The 19,287-nt window shown below is 37.9% G+C and overlaps 1 protein-coding gene across 1 annotated transcript; it reads right to left on the bottom strand.

Annotated features, from left to right (window-relative positions):
• Nucleotides 1-2,324: 2,324 nt before the first annotated feature.
• Nucleotides 2,325-10,312, bottom strand: LOC143876462 (AMP-dependent synthetase and ligase family protein). Its single transcript, XM_077378162.1, has 6 exons — nt 9,151-10,312; nt 6,914-7,103; nt 5,145-5,287; nt 3,850-3,917; nt 3,600-3,702; nt 2,325-2,547 (listed from the first exon to the last, which is right to left on the bottom strand). The coding sequence occupies exons 1-6, from the start codon at nt 10,153-10,155 to the stop codon at nt 2,434-2,436; spliced, it is 1,623 nt and encodes a 540-aa protein (XP_077234277.1). The 5' UTR covers nt 10,156-10,312; the 3' UTR covers nt 2,325-2,433.
• Nucleotides 10,313-19,287: the final 8,975 nt, after the last annotated feature.

The raw sequence follows: 19,287 nt of genomic DNA, 5'->3' as shown, positions 1-19,287 counted from the left end.
TGCGATCCCAACGGCCTTGATTGTGTGTCGTGTGGGGCCATTGACACCTGACGAATTATAACTGCCATGTCAGCAGTCAGAGCACGTCAACATAATTGAGACGCGCGATTCAAAAGATGTGGGCCCATTTTTGGCAACGAATTATGGACCGGTGTGTGTGCAAGGTGGTCAAAGAACGTTAAGTAGGTACGAACTTCGAGAAGTACGAACCCAAGAAAGGAAAAATTCAAAGTTTGATTGCAAAATCGTGACCGTTGATCTGATGGAATTGCACATGAGGTGAGGATCTTATTTGCCAGATTGAGGCACGTGAAAATCAACGGCTTCAAATGATATGATTTTAAATGATGTGTGAGTCCCTTCAGATGGGATGGTTAAGATCATCCTGTGGAGATGATTTACGGGGTAAAGCCAATTTATGCTGTGGCCCATCAAATGAATGATTTGGATCATCTTAAGAGGCCCACTGTACAAATGGGAGGGTTACTTTCTGAAAAATCCTTGATTCCACGTGCACGACCATAAATAAAATCTCATGAAGGAGGCCCACTGTACAAATTGGAGGGTTAGGATCATCCTACGGAGATGATCTGAGGGAATAGCCTATTTACGTTGTGGCCAATCAAATGAACGGTTTGGATCATCTTAAAAGTGGGCCCACTGTACTTTCTGAATAATCTCGCGCGCACACAATTTTAGGACGTCTTTCCCATTGCTGAATCAAGGTTCTAGAATCATCCCACGACGATGGGATCTTTGTCAAATTCACAAACTCGTTTTCCGTACACAAGATGGTGAGTAACAATATCGCTCCATTTCTGATTTTCACTTATTTCAAAAGGATTTTCTATTCCCTAAAAAATGGAAATGATATTTCCACTCCTTTTTGCATCATTCCACCCATTTTGTTTTCCTTTTTAAAAACAAGAATAAAATTTTCCTAATTTCAACTGTTAATGATTATCACGAGTTCGACAAATTGAATGATTAAGAGCCCATCAAATCAGTAGTATGTGCCAAAAATTGATCAAGTTTTGGGTCCCACAAGGGACATGCATGTGTTATCGAGACCGTTGATCTGGTAAGCCATAATGAGTGCGAAAGCTATGGTATGGTCACCGCTTTAGTCTTTGTCGGCAAAACTTAATGGAGAAAAAGAAATGGATCATCGGATTATGGTGTAAACGGAAATGGGTCGGACTTATGGTTGCTAGTCAGATCAACGGATCCAATTATAATTATGCCAACCTCGGGCATGAGGAGTTCGAGTGAGGCTCTTTTTTGGGTTGGTAATAGGGGTGGTTATTCGGTTATAACCGAACCGAAATAACCGAAATTTGATAACCGAAATAATTTCGGTTATCAAATTTTGGTAACCGAAACCGAACCGAAATTTTAAAAAATCGAACCGAAACCGAACCGATTAAAAATTCGGTTATTCGGTTATAACCGAATAAACCGAATAACCGAATAGTGGGAGAAAAAGAGGGAAAAAAGCAAAATCTTTGTTTCGATCGGAGGGCTAGGATGATCCAATCGAAATGATTTTTTGAGCATAGCCTAATTAAGTCATGATCAATCAAATGGACGGTTTTGATCATCCTTTGGAGTGCCCATATCACATCTTTTTTTGAAAAAATAATGGTTTTTATCATTAATTCGGTTATTTCGGTTAACCGAATTTTTTTGGAGATAACCGAAACCGAAACCGAATAACCGAATTGCCAAAAATAAAAACCGAAACCGAACCGAAATGGAAAAAAACCGAACCGAACCGACCGAATCAATTCGGTTCGGTTCGGTTATTCGGTTTTAACCGAATAATGAACACCCCTAGTTGGTAAGCTGGGATCGTACCTGCGACCTCAAGGTTGAGAAACAAAGCCTCAACCCTAGCGCTGTTGGATTGCAAGAAAAATATTTCTAACAAAAAGTTTTATTGGAAAAAAAATTTCTTAGAACAAATTAAGAGGAAAAGATACGATTATGGTTAAGTTAGAAGGATATCATCATAAATCGAAGGTCCCACTAAATAAAAATTGAATTGGGTTGGTTCAAGTTATCTTTTTTGCTTCCGGCGCAACATTTAGAAACATGTTTCTTTTCCAAACTTTTCCCGAAAATTCCTTTAGTCAAACTTGACAAGAGGAGAAGAAAATTATGCAAATATTGTTTAACAAATTAACCAGAAAGATTTAACAATTAAATATCATTAAAAAAGCGCGTGAATGGTGTGTAGGCTTCGTAAGTGGGTGGTAGCTAATTGATGTAGGACACGTGTCAATTGGACACAACTAGTAAGCAAATCACACCACTATGACAAGAGTCAAAATTTGGTGCAATATGAGAATAATTCAATTATTTAATAAACAAACCATTGTCCCAAATTAAAGATATAAACCAAGATTAAAACCAAGATTAATGCAGTTATAATCACATTTTGGAAATCCCATAACTTCGTAGTTGACTTCTGAGAATCTTGCCGGCAGCAGACCTTGGAATGGAATTTGCAAACACCACCTTTCTTACCTTCTTATAAGGGGCAACCTGCAACATTTTGAAAAGAAAACATAAAGCTAAGATAAATCTTATCCTTGGATAGACATGATATTCTCTATTCGAGCCAACCTTAGTTCTCGGATAAAATATTACTAGAATAAAATATAGTAAGCATTTTATCATTTAAGAAATGGTTTTTTTACAGATAGATCACTAATTTGCAAAGTGTTTAATCAACCTTTTGAAAATATTTCCGAAAAAAAAAAACCCGATAAGTATGGACGAAAATGCCGGTCATTCACATATAAAATTGTGGTCACTTTTGCCAAAAAGATATTTAGACATAGTGCCTCTTATATTCAAAATGATTGAAGTTCTCACACGTGTATAAAAATGAATATTATTGGGAAATGATAAATTCACCCCCTTTTCTTTACATGGGACAGCCAACTCCGGGCCGTTGAGTCCTTCCACGTGAAGTAAATCACCCCTAGTCATAGATACACTAGAGATGGCTGTCCAGAGTAAAAAAAGGGAGGCGGATATATCGCTTGTCATATTATTAGGGGAAACAAAAAACTGAGCCATTAAGGGGGTGCCTAAATCCTTATAAGCCCTTCAACATCCATTCACTTTTCCAATGTGGGATCTTTGTTTTTGGGTAGAACAAGATCTTCCCCAAGGGATTTTCTCTGTCCTTGAGAGTGCACGGAGGTCACCATGCCCTAGGTTTGACACCACTTGACCGTGAAGTCAGGTGTAGGTGGTACTCTAAAACTACCACCTTCGACATTTGATCAGAGCGGTCGGATGTTGGATCAAGGGTGGTATTGCCAACACTTGACTTCTCGGCCGTGCACCATATAAAATCTAAAGAGATACCCAAATCCTTACAAGCCCCTCCACACCTATTCACTTTTTCGATGTGGGATCTTTGCTTTGCGTCTAGAGCTACTCAATGGGCATTTTATATAATTAAAATTAAGTGTCTCACGCGGATTAGCATTTATTTATTTTAGATAATGTAAATGTTTTTCAAAAAGTTAAACCTTAGTGAAAAATGTCTTTAGCAGGTAAATCATTACTAAAAAATAATTTACCTTATTGGACATATAGTCAATAACATCAGCCGACGAGAGCGCACTTCCAGGTCTCTTGACCACAAACGCTACAGGTATCTCCCCGGCTTCTTCATCCATGACACTGAACAATAAAAAAAAATCAGTTTTGAAAACTCATACTTGAAAGAGAACTCAACCAAAGTAAAGGGAGTAAACTCGGACTCGTAATGAAACCGAGTTGACTCGATGAGTCGATGATTGCATTGTAGCAGTGAAGTATTTTACTTACCCGGTTACAGCAACATCGAGAATTTCAGGGAGGGAAATTAATACAGCTTCTAAGTCTGCTGGGGCAACCTGCATAAGGACCATAGGGTCAATAAGATAAAAATTAAGAGTACATTATGACTCTATGAGGGGAATGATAAATTCGCACCCCCTGTAGGATAATTCCCTCCTAGAGGGGATGTGAATTTGTCATCTCCTTATTAAGATTGAAATTTTGTTCCACAAAATCAATGTTCATAAAATCCTTTGATTTGTTTATACCCCATTAAAGATCGCTAATAACTCAAGATCGATCTTGTACAAAAACTATCGGGGGATCTCACCGCCTTAAGTGGAGTTGGGGGCCACTTGACACTAGGATTGCAACTCGGGTCAGGCGGGTCTGGTTTTCCATAACCCTACCCTACCCAAGAAATTATCTTGGGTTGGGTCAGGTAGCGTAGGGTCTTTATGGGAAAACCCGAGATTCATAAGCCTGACCCAACCCAAGATAGGTTCTTGGATTAGGGTCAGGTCGAACAGCTTTTTCAATGTTTAGATTATTATAGTGATTAATTTCAAAGAGTGTAGAAAGATTTCAAAGAGTGTAGAAAACAACAAATCTTCACATCAAAATTCTCTATTTTTTCACATCACATCACAACACATGATCACTTCAGTGAAAACAATTATATCAATATACTTGAAAATAATTCGACATGTTATATAAGAGACATTAAAGAAAATCATAGCACACCTGTAAGAATCGAGACGGGTTTCAGGTTTTTTCCTTTAAACCCGAGCCACCCATGATTTCTAAACCCAAACCACGTTATTTTCAGGTCGGGCAAACCTGACCCAAGTTGCAACCTCACCTGACACGCGGGAACGATCTCATTTGTATTTTTTTTTCTTGGTATTGGATGGTGGAAGCATTAATTGCTACCCACTTGAAGTCCTTTGTTTACTATTAGAAAAATAAGAACAAAAATTCACTGAGGGGGAGTCTTTTGGCATTCTATTTCGTTTTCTTGTTCAAGGAAAAAAGAAAAATTTCATCCGCTATTCAAGCTCATTGCTAACATCGATTTGGCGGCATTTATACTTGGTTCAAATCTGGGTCCTTAAAAATATATCCAGTAGTTGAAGTTGTGGAATTTGACTCAAAATCAATATGTTTATTAGTAAATAAGCAATACCATTTGAATGAATTGTTCAGTTACGATGATAAATAAGCAAAACCATTTGAATGAATTGTTCAAATACAATGATTAAAAAAATTAGTGATAAATAAATTGGTCTAGAGATTGAATTTACCTGAAATCCCTTGTATTTGATCATATCTTTCAAACGATCTGATATATACAGGAACCCATCTTGATCAAAATGTGCGATGTCTCCAGTATGTAACCACCCATCTTTGATTGTAGATGCCGTTGCATCCGCATTATTTAAGTACCCTGTAAAGCTTCACATAAATTGCTGATGTTACGTAGGGAGGGAAAAATAAAGAGGTGGAAAAATCTTTGATACAGCATAAATGTTAATGTCATGTTAAATAAATTTTCCAATGCAATCCAGAGAGAGACTATCATTTTTTTTGGAATGATCAGAGAGAGACTGTCCTTCCAAAACAAAGTACTTTATACGCTAGGAAATTGACATCTGTCTTGTAAGAGTAGATGATTTAAAACCTCTCATGAGAGACCCAAGAGAGGTAGAGGTGAACAGCTAAACTGTCAATCTTATTCTGATGAGACATGCACAGGGACAAGGGGAATATAAGAAATGCTATCAAAAGTATAGAAACTTAGGCCATGTTTGGGTGCCATGAAAATAAAATTCATGGAATATTTGCTTACCCAAGGTGAAAGAGGAGTAGAGAAGGCTGGTGAGAGAGAGAGAGAGAGGAGAGACTTGAGGAGGTGGCAAGTGAGGAGAGCATACATGTAATGTTGTATTGACAAGAAGATCAGCACACAAACAATATAATGAAGAGAGAAAACAAGCCCTTCTCCAAATACGCTTTTCCAATAATTAGAAATACTAAACATTATACCAATTATCTTTTTAGCCTAGAAAGATAAATAAACTGACATCTAAACAAGCTAACAGAATACTTCCTCTACTTATAAGATGTAGGGAAGTAACATCAATTCAATAATAAAGAATAAATTACTCAGAGAGAAAAAAGGAGTCAAGAGAAGTACTCCTTTCTCTCAGATCTATGTCCCAATGCATAGAGCCTCCTTCAAAGCCTCAAATGTGTGATTTCTTCAATTCCTTTTTTTCACTTATCTCCTTGATTGATATGCATGCCCCCTATTTATAATAGTAGGGGTTTCCTTCAATCTTGTACTTACTACAAACAGTGTCTACTGTTTAAGACTTACTGATATAAATAGTAAGTTCGCTATGAATTATCTCTCCCTCTGAAATAAAAGATGGAAATATTTTTTCTTGCGATATTCTCATGGAGATACCCCTCCCTCTTCTCTGCTCCTACTAAATAGGGAAGTTTCCAACAAAATAGGGGAGAGACCTCCTCGTAAATGTGCTATGCCACCTCATTGATGCATATTATTGATGCATATCATTGGTGCATATCTTATTCTTTACGCGTGCAATATGCAAACATGTGAAATATTGTCTTGCATGTTAACCACCTGATTTAGGCCCACATACAGTTGAGATCCACTTGGATCAATGTGAAGTGTCCATTGTTACATAGCGTGGATGTTTTTGGCTTCAAGTTTTAATTATCTTCTTCTCAAGTTTTTCTCATTTCTCTACCTAGTCTTATACTTTTAGCATCAACTTCGAATTCAAGTTTAAAACAAATGGTGCAAAATGTTTGCAACATACTTGAGTTTACAGAGAATATGATAATGCCATATCAAGCCAAAGGTAAAAGATTGAGCAAGATAACGGGAAAGGGAGCACAGTGAAGAGCATTATAGTAATATTCATCGATACATGAGCTGATGGACAGCCAACATTTCCAATTCCTATTAAATTTCATGGGATTGAGGACACTTCAAAGGGATTTTAGATACTTGAATTCTCAATTGAAACATAAGTTCTACCTTTCATGATACCCGGACCACGTAGCAATAGTTCGCCACTGTTTCCAGGAGGCAAGCAGACACCAGTGTTACAATCTACAACTTTTGCCTCCATGTTTGGAGCTAACAGTCCAACTGAATTATACTTTCTAATGTTTTTCGTATTGAATCCACGAGTTCCTACTGCCGTTGTCTCTGTTAAACCATAGCCCTGAACGTGAACAGAGTTCACAAGAAAACATCAATAAATAAAGAGATCGCAAGTATAAATAACGAGAAAACAAAATGGAGATATGAGTATCTTATATATCAGAGCACATTATCAAATAGGGCAGTGATAAATCGACCCCCCAAAATGATAAATTGACTCCCCATGTGTCTATCTCTCTCCTCTTTCTCTCTCTAACCCAGAGGAGAGAGAAAGACATGGGGAGTCGATTTATCATATTTGGGAGTCGATTTATCACTCCCCTATCAAATCACTTGGTATCATAATTTATTCTATAAAAAATTCATGGTGTTGGATTTATTCCAAAAAACTATTGGAACTAGCAGAAGTTCAACATAACAAAAAATAAAGTATCTACTAAATTATAATACACAAGACTACCAAAAAAGCATAAATGTTAGGCAAAAAATACTTGAATTATGCGAGAATGAAAAAGCTCTATCACTGACTTAATTAGATAGACGCTTTAGATTATTTAGACTTAAAACAACCATCCATAACCTGAACTTTCAAGAAGTATAAATTCGAATATCTTAAAAATTCTAAGGGGCCGTTTGGATACGAGGATTTTAGAATTCAGGTTTTAGGTTGAAAACAGTGTAAAAAGAGTTCATGATCAAGCTGCTGTCTGCTGTCCGGACAGTGTTTCTTGGATTTTAAGTAAGAAATCCAGGTTTTAGAAATCTCTCTCGCATCCTAAGATTTCTAAAACCTGGAAACATGGGATGATCTGCTACTCTCTCGCTGACATAAAGAAGGGCGAGAAATCAGAAAACGATGGCTGGTCCGCTTCTTCTCTTGTCTCTCATCTACAATTTTGAAGAAACCCCGGATTCTAAAATCCGCGTATCCAAATGGCCCCTAAGGTTTTCTAACTATAATAGCGAAATGAGGAACAAATCAAACGGGAAAACCATGGAGAAACGGCCGACAAGATTATAAAATGCAAGATTATCTTAGACTAATCCACATTCTTCTACAATGCTGGTACTGTTGAGGCATTGATACTTCAACTTGATCTGTATAGTTCAGACGCAGATTGTGAGTTGATATGGCTATATATAAAGCTTTTGGATGAATCAGTATATCCATATTCTCTCTGGTTAGTATTATGTGTTGGGACCCAGCTAGAAGTCACCCTTATAGGCTAGCCGTTGAGGGGAGGGTGCCCATGTCCTTATAAGCCCTTCCATATCCATTCATTTTTCCGATGTGGGAGCTTTACTTTTCGCATGGAACCCCGAACAATCTCCCCCTCCACACGGATGCAAAGTGGGAATCTACTTTGAGGGATTTACTCCATCCTCGAGGGTACACAGGGGTTACCACGCCCCTGCTTTGATACCACTTGTTAGGACCTAGGTAGAACTCACACTTAAAGCTCACCGTTAAGGGAAGAACACCCAAGTCCTTATAAGGCCTTCCAAATCCATTCACTTTCCGAAGTAGGACATTTAATTTTGCGTGGAACCCCCAACAATATGGCACGGGTCTGTACCATTTACAATCCATCTCTCTCATTCTTCTTTCTTTTGAAATAGAAAAGATTTGAGGATCTACACTGCCAATTCACTATCATGTACAAGTTTAACAGAAGATCCATTATCTTATATTCTTTCAGTTCAGTTAGTAGCCAGCTATTTTTCCTTCAATTGAAACATAAATTAAGTCAAATAGGAACAGGGTAATATCTAGACTACCTTGAACATTGAGAGCCTTACAAGAAAAATAAAGTAATATCTAGACTACCATGAACATCCAGAGACTTATAGGAAAAATAAAGTCCCAAACTTTACATCAATTACAGAACCTTGGAGACAAACAGAGAGGGTCCATGCCCTTCTTGAAAAATACTTATACTTTGTTAGTGCCAATCAAAGGAATTGGGCCCATTTGCTCGATGTGGCCCAAATTTGTTGCAACTTATAGAGGAGCTCCACGTCTAACCAGAGCCCTTTCGAGCTAAATTTACAAAATAATTAGGCTTAAATAAGCAAAAACCAAAGATATAAAAGGTATTTGCCTTTACCTGAATGAAATCAACTTTAGGGAAACTCTGTAGAAAGTCTTGTATAAGCTTCTTGATGACAGGAGTAGCTCCACATGACACCTGCTTCAAACATCCCAAGTCATGGTCACCCTTTACTCTGATAAGGGCAGACAAAATAGGCGGAACAGTCGGAAAGTGCGTGACTCTATATCTCTCAATAGCTCGAATCATCTCTTCCTCACTGAATCTTCTCATCACCACAATCGTCGAACCCAATGACACCAACCCTGTGACCAAAAGCGCAAGACCATACACATGAAACATGGGGACGGCGGCCAAATAGACGTTCTCCCAAGCTGGATTTTCGTACTGTGAAGCTTCGAAACGAACGAAAAGCTCCACTGTAGCTATCAAATTCCCATGGGTTATAATTACCCCTTTGCTTAAACCAGTAGTACCTGAAGAAAAGAGCAATGCTGCTGTATCTTCCTGATTAATTATGGGTTTCGGGGTGAGTTTCGGATTACTCAACAGAAGCCTATTAAAACAGGAAAATTCCAACAAGCTCGAATCGAAGTCTCTGTTCTCCGGTACAGCGACAGATCGAATACCCATTTGTTTAATGTTCTCGAGATACAAAGGAAGAGTAAAAGCAATACCTACATTGAGATCTGTTAACTGTTTGTTGATCTCGGCAAAACTACTGAGTGGATTTAGAGCAGTGACGATGGCACCAATAGACAGAGCAGCCAAATAAATGATAGGAAAGTAAATGTTATTTGGCAATAGAATAAGGACTACCTGTCCTTGAGAAATCCCAAATTCGTGAAGCCCAGAAGCCACAGATTTCACCAGATCTTGTAATTCTGTATAGGTTATTGAGGACCCAGATGAAGAATCTACAAAGGCTGAAACACCTTGGTGGGTGTGAGAAAATATGAAGGAAACAACATCTAAAAATGGGTCTGAGGGCAGTTCTATAGACATGTGTTTGCTTTTGTAAATTCCTGTTTCAGAAGAAAACCAATCACAGCTTTTCCTCATGTTTGAGTTGATGGTTTCACGAGGAAATGCGACTGATTTCTCAATTGAAATCTAGGGTTTTTCAAGGGTTTATTTAGAAGGCCTGTGGAAGAGAGAGATGAAGAAAATGAATACAAGAGCATAAATAGAAAGAAGAAGAGATACATAGAGCACGAGCGTCTCGAGATTTCTTAAGATTTTTTAATCTGCATGCCGATACTATAGGAATAGGGGTGTAAACGAGCCGAGCCGAGCCGAGCTTGGCCAAGCTCGGCTCGGCTCGGCTCGGCTCGGTCAGGCTCGGCTAGGCTCCCGAGCCTTATCGAGCTTGGCTGGTTTGCTATTTTAAAACGAAACAGATGTCTCGCAAAGGTCGCTAGCAAAAAGAAAAAACTGGTTTGGTTATTTTAAAAAGAAAAAGTTGTCTGGCAAAGGTCGCTAGCAAAAAGGAAAAAGAAAAAAAAAGTAAGTAAAATACCTAAAATAAAGTTTTAAATGAAAATTTACGAATAAAAGTTGGCAAGTTATGACAATTACTAAAAAAATACGAACAAAAGTTTGAAAATTATGACAATTACAGAAAAAAGTCATGATTATGTATAGTTGTTTCCTACTCTATTATATTTAAATTATATTTATTACTATTACAATTACGGAAAAAATTATATTATATTTTATACGAGCCTTAACGAGCCGAGCCGAGCCTGGCCTAAATCGGGCTCGGCTCGTTAAGCTTAACGAGCCTGGCAAGCCGGCTCGGCTCGGCTCGTTAAGGATTCGAGCCGAGCTTTTTTCGAGCCGAGCTCGAGCGAGCTTGCGAGCCCGAGCCAAAATTGACACCCCTATATAGGAAGTAGGAAAAATTATTAAAAAAATGCAAAATTTTGTTTTAATTGTGAATAAAGGGTAGTGATTTGAAAATTATAAAAAATGTGTTGTCAGGTGAGAGAAGATGACTTTTAGGACAAATATACTCCTCCTACCTCTTTTTTCCCTCCACTATTTCACCTATCCCTATACACTATTACCTTCTCACCTACCACCTTCTTCCTCAAGGCATTTCTAACGTGAAAAACTCTATGAGAGGGTTTTGAAGGTTGCCATTTACCTACCACCTTCTTCTTCTTCAAGGCTTCATGGAAGGTTTTTGAAGCTTGCCATTGCCATTGTAGTTTTGGAAAAAAACTCTATTGCCAACGTTTCCAAGCTCCATTGCCAATGTTTCCAAGCTCTATTACCATTGTAGTATTGGAAAAAAAAACTCCATTTGCAACGTGATAAAGGTCCATTGCCATTGTACTTTTGAAAAAAAGCCATTGCCAACGTGATATAGCTCCATTGCCATTGTAGTTTGGAAAAAAATCTCTATTGCTTATTTGGGTGATAAATATAGCTTCGGTTAGGTTTAACATCTGCTCTTCATGTTTTCATGTTTTTTGTGCTTTGATTTTTTCACCCTATTTATGAGACTCTTTGTTTGGTTGCAATGTTTATTTTGACCTCTCTCTATCTCTCTCTATGTAAACAATCATGTTTGGTTACATGTTAGAATCTAGTGGTTCCGGGGTATAAAATGTGGTTCTGAAGTGGTTCCGGGGTAGAAAATGTGGTTCTCTAATGGTTCCGAGGTATAAAATGTGGTTTTGTAATGGTTCTGGGGTATAAAATGTGGTTCCATAGTGGTTCCGGGGTATAAAATGTGGTTCCCTAATGGTTCCGGGGTATAAAATGTTGTTCCCTAGTAATTCCGGAGTAGAAAATGTGGTTCCGTAGTAGTTCCGACGCATAAAATGTGGTTCCCTAGTGGTTCCGGGGTATAAAATGTGGTTCCGAGGTATAAAATGTGGTTCCGTAGTGGTTCCAGGGTAGAAAATTTGGTTCCCTAGTGTTTCCGGGGTATAAAATGTGCTTCCCTAGTGATTCCGGGGTAGAAATTGTGGGGTTCCGGGGTATAAAATATGGTTCCCTAGTTGTTCCGAGGTATAAAATGTGGTTCACTAGTGGTTGTTGTGTATAAAATGTGGTTCCTTAGCAGTTCTAGGGTATAAAATGTGGTTCCATAATGGTTCCGGGGTATAAAATGTTGTTCCCTAGTGGTTCCGGAGTAGAAAATGTGGTTCCGTAGTAGTTCCGACGTATAAAATGTGGTTCTCTAGTGGTTCCGGGGTATAAAATGTGGTTCCCTAGTGCTTATGAGGTATAAAATGTGGTTCCGTAATGGTTCCAGGGTAGAAAATATGGTTCCCTAGTGGTTCCGGGGTATAAAATGTGGTTCCCTATTGGTTCCGGGGTAGAAATTGTGGTTTCCTAGTGGTTCCGGGGTATAAAATGTGGTTCCCTGGTGGTTCCGGGGTAGAAAATGTGGTTCCGTAGTGGTTGCGGGTTATAAAATGTGGTTTCGTAGTGGTTTCGGAGTAGAAAATGTGGTTCCCTAGTGGTTCCGAGGTATAAAATGTGGTTCTTTAGTGGTTCCGGGGTATAATATGTGGTTCCCTAGTGGTTCCGGGGTATTAAATGTGGTTCCCTAGTGGTTCCGAGGTATAAAATGTGGTTCCCTAGTGGTTCCGGGGTAGAAAATGTGGTTCCCTAGTGGTTCCGAGGCATAAAATGTGGTTCGGTAGTGGTTCCAGGGTAGAAAATGTGGTTCCTTAGTGGTTCCAGGGTATAAAATGTGGTCCCCTAGTAGTTTTGAGGTATAAAATGTGGTTCCGGAGTATAGAATGTGGTTCTGTAGTGGTTCCGAGGTATAAAATGTGGTTCCTTAGTGGTTCTGAGGTATTAAATGTGGTTCCGTAGTGGTTCCGGGGTAGAAAATGTGGTTCCCTAGTGGTTTCGGAGTAGAAAATGTGGTTCCCTAGTGCTTCCGATGTATAAAATGTGGTTCCCTAGTTCTTCTGAGGTATAAAATGTGGTTCCCTAGTGGTTCCAGAGTATAGAATGTGGTTCACTAGTGGTTTTGAGGTATAAAATGTGGTTCCCTAGTGGTTCTGAGGTATTAAATGTGGTTCCGTAATGGTTCCGGGGTATAAAATGTGGTTCCGAGGTATAAAATGTGGTTCCTTAGTGGTTCTAACATATAAAATGTGATTCCCTAGTGGTTCCGGGGTATAAAATGTGGTTCCCTAGTGGTTCCGGGGTAGAAAATGCGGTTCCCACGCCGGGCCCGTATGGGCCGGGTCGACCAGCGAGTCACCTAGATTTTTACCGTATTTTTTAAGATGTTTTTGGGAAATGTTATCCGCACTACCGTATTTTGATGAGGACACTCTTCACTTTATTAAAAGTACGGTATGGCCCGCACCATAGGATGATCTAAACCGTCCATTAGATGGGCCACAGCCTAAATAGGTTGTGCCCCAAAAAGCATTTCGGTAGGTTGATCCTAACCCTTTGATCAGAATGTTAGAGGGTTGGTCCTAACCCTCTATAGATCGGAGGGTTAGGATCAACCTATGGAAATGATTGTTGGGACACAACCTATTTAGGCTGTGACCCATCTAATGGACGCTTTGGATCATCCTATGGGGGGCCATACCGTACTTTTAATTATGTGAGGAGTGCCCTCATCGAAATACAGTAGTGTGGATAACATTTCCCTTTTTTTGTTTAGGAATTTGCTAGCCACCTTCGCTGAGGCAACTTCTCGGCTTGTGGCCCATCCTTTGATGCAAAGATTGGGGGTGCAAAGGTAGCTAGCAAAAACATAATTGCAAAAAATAGTAATCATTACGGATTTGTGGCTGAAGTCTAAGTTTTAAATGAAAAATTACGAAAAAATGGAAGCAAAGTAGTAAAACTACGAAAAAAATACCAAAAGGATGCACTAACATATGACAATTACTGAACTACAAAGTCCGACTGTCTTCCGTCGGAAGTCCGAACAAACCTTCGAACTTCCGAATGGAACCAGTATTTTGGTTACGTATACTGGCTTCCATTCGGAAGCTAGTAAAATATGGATAGTTCCAAAGATTTTTATTTTCAATTGAGTACTAATTTCAAGGATAATAGGGATATACATTGTGATCTTAGTGTCATGCAGATAACCATAAATTGAAGCTTGGTTTTGATGTTTTGGAATCCAACAAATGCAAAGAAAATGGATTTATCTTGAAAATGGGAAAAACAACAAAATTCAGTTTTAGGCTTAAAATTCATTTTCTTTACATTTTATAACACTGCTTTGATAAGTTTAATCATGAATAAACCCTCATGAATACCAAACATATTGTAAATGGCAACCTTCAAAACCCTTCCATAGAGTTTTCCACGTTAGAAAAGTCTTGAGGAAGAAGAAGGTGGTAGGTGAGAAGGTAATAAGTGCATAGGGATAGATGCAAAAAGGTAGAGAGAAAAAAGAGATAGGAGGGGTATATTTGTCCTAAAAGCCATCTTCTCTCACCTGACAACACTTTTTTTATAAATTTCAAGTCACTACCCTTTATTCACAATTTAGACAAAACTTTGCATTTTTTTAATAATTTTTCCTAGAAAGTAACCGCTTTATTTAGTTTCCCGCGAGACTATGGAAATTCGGTAGTCCTCACCTTTTTTCTTTTTCTTTTTACCGAAACTAATCCTGATAAATTTCTTCAGGGACCCTCCGATCATTTTCCAACATGTCAACATATAACATAGGGAAATGATATCTGCACAACCATAATGCGTCTTGTCTTTTAGTATTTAATAAAGAGCTGTTGATTGGTTATTACAGTTCCCAAGTCAAGCCAATTAAAAAAGAAAAGTCAAGCTGGGTCCCTGCAATTATTAAAACATGATTGTGCTGATATCATTTCCCCTATCAAATTGTCCCCCTAGAGCACCCGTTAAAAAAATAGGAACCAAACTGTCCCCTAACAAATTGTCAAAACAGGCACACTAATCAAAATTTTAAAATGCTGATCTTGTGTAGCAAAATCAATTATAGGTGCAGCAGATCCATTTCGGATTGATCCAATTATGTCTTTGTCACTATCCATTCAGTTCCCTTTTCGGTATGAACGGATTCAAAGTGTCGCACCGATATACTTCCTGTGTCTCGGCCACAATCCATTTCAAATTATATCATCCATAGGAGTGTCCAACGATATACTTCCTGTGTCTCGGCCACAATCCATTTCAAATTAGATCATCCATAGGAGTGTCCAAGTAGGTTCTACTTACATTGTACACAATTGAACTCCCAGAAGAGGGCAAAAGTCCGTTAGAATATGTGAGATCTCACCGTTGGATTAGGTTAAGATGTCACCGTAAGATCATTGTGGTGGTGGATTAGGCAAGTACATTAGAAGAGGTAATCTTAGAGATTAGGAAAGTAGATTTGATTCTATACAATAGGAAAGTAGATTTTATTAGGATTGTTTCCTTGTATAATTGTCAAGATATCATTCTATGTTTCTATCCCATTCAAGAATTAGTGGAAATCTCTAAATTTTGTCAAAGTCCAGCACGAGACTTCGGTTGATGGTTAGAAAATGAAGAGAAGATGGTGACTAGACTTAAGAGAGAAGAATAAATATAGGGATTTGCTAGGCACCATCGCAGGAAGCATTTCGGCACAGATTTTGTCTTATTCATTTAACTCATCTAATGTGGCTGCTCTCTCATGCAACCGCCAGTCCGCAAAATACCTTTTACGATGGCTCCTAGCAAAAAAACTATTGAAATTAGGAATGATTTGGAGGAAAAAACGCATATGGCTAATTTTTACTAAAACACCTCTAAATTAATACTTAAAGTTATAAAAATAATTAGAGGATATTTTCGTAAACTAATATATGGGAAATGCTAGGTAATTTCGTGGAAAGCCATTTCGCATATAACTTTTGCAGGAGAGAACACCACGTCAGATGAATAAAATGGATAAGACAAAATCTGCTAAAAGATAAGTGATGAGCATATTTATGTGTGCATTATAGGTAGGAAAAGCACGCATTTCTCTCATTTAAAGCGGTGCTATTAAGGTATTTTGTGTGTTTTTGGTGATTTAGGTTGTTTTCTGAATTTTCACAGAAAATAGAGCTAAGAGATGGAATTGCAAAGAGAATTCAAGGATCTATATGGTTTGCAAAGATGAAGTGTATGTGATTTGGATCTCTATCTTCTCACTACCGGTTACAAATTTGGGAAGGCAATTTGGGAAAACAACTTATTTGTATTTTGGTATTAAAATGAATGGTTCGGATTACACCACACTGAAATTCCATGTTGCTGGAATCAGGTTGCTGAAATGGAATTAGGTTACTGAAAAATTGTTGGAATTAGAAGCTGCTGGAAACGAATTGAATAGTACTGGAAACTGGAATGGAATTAGCATTGCTGCTGGAATTGAAAAGAAGCTGGCATGGAATGGAGAAGCTGGAATCAGTGGCTGGAATTAAGTAGTGCTGAAATTGCCGAATTCAAAGCTGCTGGAATCATTTGCTGGAATCAGTTGCTGGAATCAGTTATTGGAATTGTGCTGGAATAACTTGCTGGAATGGGAATGCTGCTGGAATCAGTTGTTGAATGGAAAGAAATTGCTGAATTGGAATGGGAGTAGATGCTGGAATGATATTGCTGGAATTGTGCTGATTTGGGAGATAACTGAATTGCAAGTGGACCCATCATTCAAATGGATTGCATCATTCTATGGAATTGATTCAATGGGCATAACCGGTGAAAATACCACAAGATGGATGGTTAAGATCAACTTGTGAGAGTGGATTGGAAGGGAACACCATGTATATTGTGGCCTAATCAAGTGAATGGTTTAGATCAATCAATTGTGCAGTTTGGATCATTTTAACTATGGGTGTTATTTGCTCACATTTTGGCCCTTTAGATGGACTGCTTGGGTCATCTAATGAAACTGATTTTGGGCATCACCTATTTATATTGATAGCCCACTAAATGGACAGTTGGGATCAACCACTAATGGGAGTAGCCCATTGACATTATGCCCAACAATTGAATGGCTAGGATCACCCATTGAGAATAGCCCATTTACATTGTAGCTCAGTAAATGGAGGGTTAAGATCATCCAACGTGTGGTTCAAATCTTATGGAGAAAATGAAGTGGGCACAACCATGGGCGTGGATACCTATAATCTGAACGGTTTGGATCATCCCAATATGACCAACCGACCCTATAATTTCTCACTCTTGCTAATTTTTAGACCCCCCTCCCTATTTCGATGGCCATCTTTCCTATTTGGTAGGGAAATTCCTTATTTCATTGGTAACATGAAAAAGTAAACAACATATCTCTTTCCTAGACCATTAAATGGACGGTAGGATCATCCAAGATTGCACAATTATCTCTATCTCATATTTTATGATTCGAATTTCAAGTGGGCCCACTAATGTGAAAAAAATATATTGATTTTGGAAAAGATACATATTCGGCCAAATTTGGAGGAGGGCTACCATATCGATTGACCAGGCTTGGAGTAGGCCCCACATTTACGCTTCCAATATTTGAAAATGGGCTGGAAAAAGGCAATAATTAAAGTATATGTGGAAATATGGGTTGGGTTTTGGGAGTCTTCTAATTATGGAAGCTATACAACCAAGCATTATAGAATGATTCCAACCGACATTATCTTTCTTGGAAGGTATGAATCGAGTTATCTGTTGTCTTTGCTAATTACAATTCTTGCAAGTGGGACCCACTTGGGTTATATTAGAAGGCTCCACAATTTGTTTCCACATTCGGGTTCTATGGGCAATTTGAATAGAAAGTAGAAAGCAAGCCATTTCTCATTTCTCATCTTAACCGTTGGATGGATTTTGTCTTTCCTTTTGGGATTCAATATATATGGAAATCCAATGAGTAATGGATTTGGTAACCCATCACTTATATAGTTATATATACATCACTCCTGTCTCTAATTTTTTTTTTTTTTGGGTCTAATCCTCCTCTTTAGAATTTTCATTTCTTTTCCTGTCTTATTTTTTGCCCAAATTTTCTCTTCCAATTACTTTAAAGCATTCGGTGTTGTCTTTGGCGCTAATCATCAATTCCAATCATTCAAGGAAGAAGAAGGGTTGGGCTATTGCTAAGAGGGATTTTGAGCCTAAGTGTTTTTACTCTTTTTATTTTTATTTTTATTCTAATTCAATGTATTTTTGTTCAAATTTCAATTAAAGAAGTTATTATTGTTTTTTCTCACTTCGCTCACTTTCTCTTAATGGCTCTCTCTTTTTATTTCATTTTCTGTATTTCTTTCCCCTTCTCCATGAGTAGCTAAACCCACTATACTTAGGGTTTAGATGAAGCTATGGGGAAGGAGAAAGAGAAGTAATTAAAACAAGTGGATTATATAACAAATTATGTAGGGTTTTGTTTATGTACAAATCACAATCATCCATGCCATTGGCTTTCCCCTTTCGTATGGATGATTGTTAATTGAAAAAGATTAAATTCTATATAATTAATATAAATTAGAGGGTTAATTTGATTAAATACTCATAAATAATGACATCTTTTAGATCTTATTATTTATTGACTGTTTAGTTGGATTTTCAACCTAATTCAAATGATTGTTTTAATTAATCAAATTATCCAAACACATGGTGGATTCTAACTCTAAGTATTCTTTTATATTGAATTAAGGTTTTTACACTATTCCAAATTACTTTTGCAATTTTTCAATTTACTTAAGCCCTTAGAATTTGGTTTTGTAATTAGATTAGATAAGCAGTTAATAAAGATCATTAGAATTTTGGTACACTTTGCCTAAATTAAGATTTTCAAATCGCAATCTTATTTGTGTTAGATTCTTAGATTGTTTAGAATAAAAATTTATAGATATTGTTGGCTCCGAGGTACGTCCACAGAAATCCTGAGTAAATGCCAGGCGATACAAGAATAGGATTCACAAATAAGATTTATCTTTCCTGAGTTCGACCCGTGACTACACGTGATCCATGCACTTGCGGTTATTTAATATCACAATCAATAAGCCTGTATGGCTGTTCCCTCCTACAAAAGTAAGCTGCAAAAGGGAGTTTCAATGCAAAATGACAACCAAACATGTGTTGGGTAGATTAAAACACCGATGATCTCCTTGTTTTGAGCAACCAAATAGGACAGAAAGGACATAAGCCATGCATGGCCAAATGTCACATGGGACCTACGGCGGAGCCAGGATTTCGTTTAGGAGGATAGAG

The sequence above is a fragment of the Tasmannia lanceolata genome, unplaced genomic scaffold (assembly GCF_043159265.1).
Source record: "Tasmannia lanceolata isolate RefF3 unplaced genomic scaffold, GAP_Taslan_0.1 ptg000005l, whole genome shotgun sequence".
NCBI classification, from domain to species: domain Eukaryota; kingdom Viridiplantae; phylum Streptophyta; class Magnoliopsida; order Canellales; family Winteraceae; genus Tasmannia; species Tasmannia lanceolata.
This window is presented reverse-complemented; position numbering and strand designations above follow the sequence as displayed.

What these genes read in the sequence shown, in the direction of transcription:
- LOC143876462 (XM_077378162.1), bottom strand. Translation starts at nt 10,155, where the DNA reads ATGAGGAAAAGCTGTGATTGGTTTTCTTCTGAAACAGGAATTTACAAA. An exon ending in CTAAAGTTGATTTCATTCAG is followed by an intron (nt 7,104 to 9,150) that starts GTAAAGGCAAAT and finishes GTTCACGTTCAG; the next exon opens with GGCTATGGTTTAACAGAGAC. An exon ending in TTGACTATATGTCCAATAAG is followed by an intron (nt 2,548 to 3,599) that starts GTAAATTATTTT and finishes AAAATGTTGCAG; the next exon opens with GTTGCCCCTTATAAGAAGGT.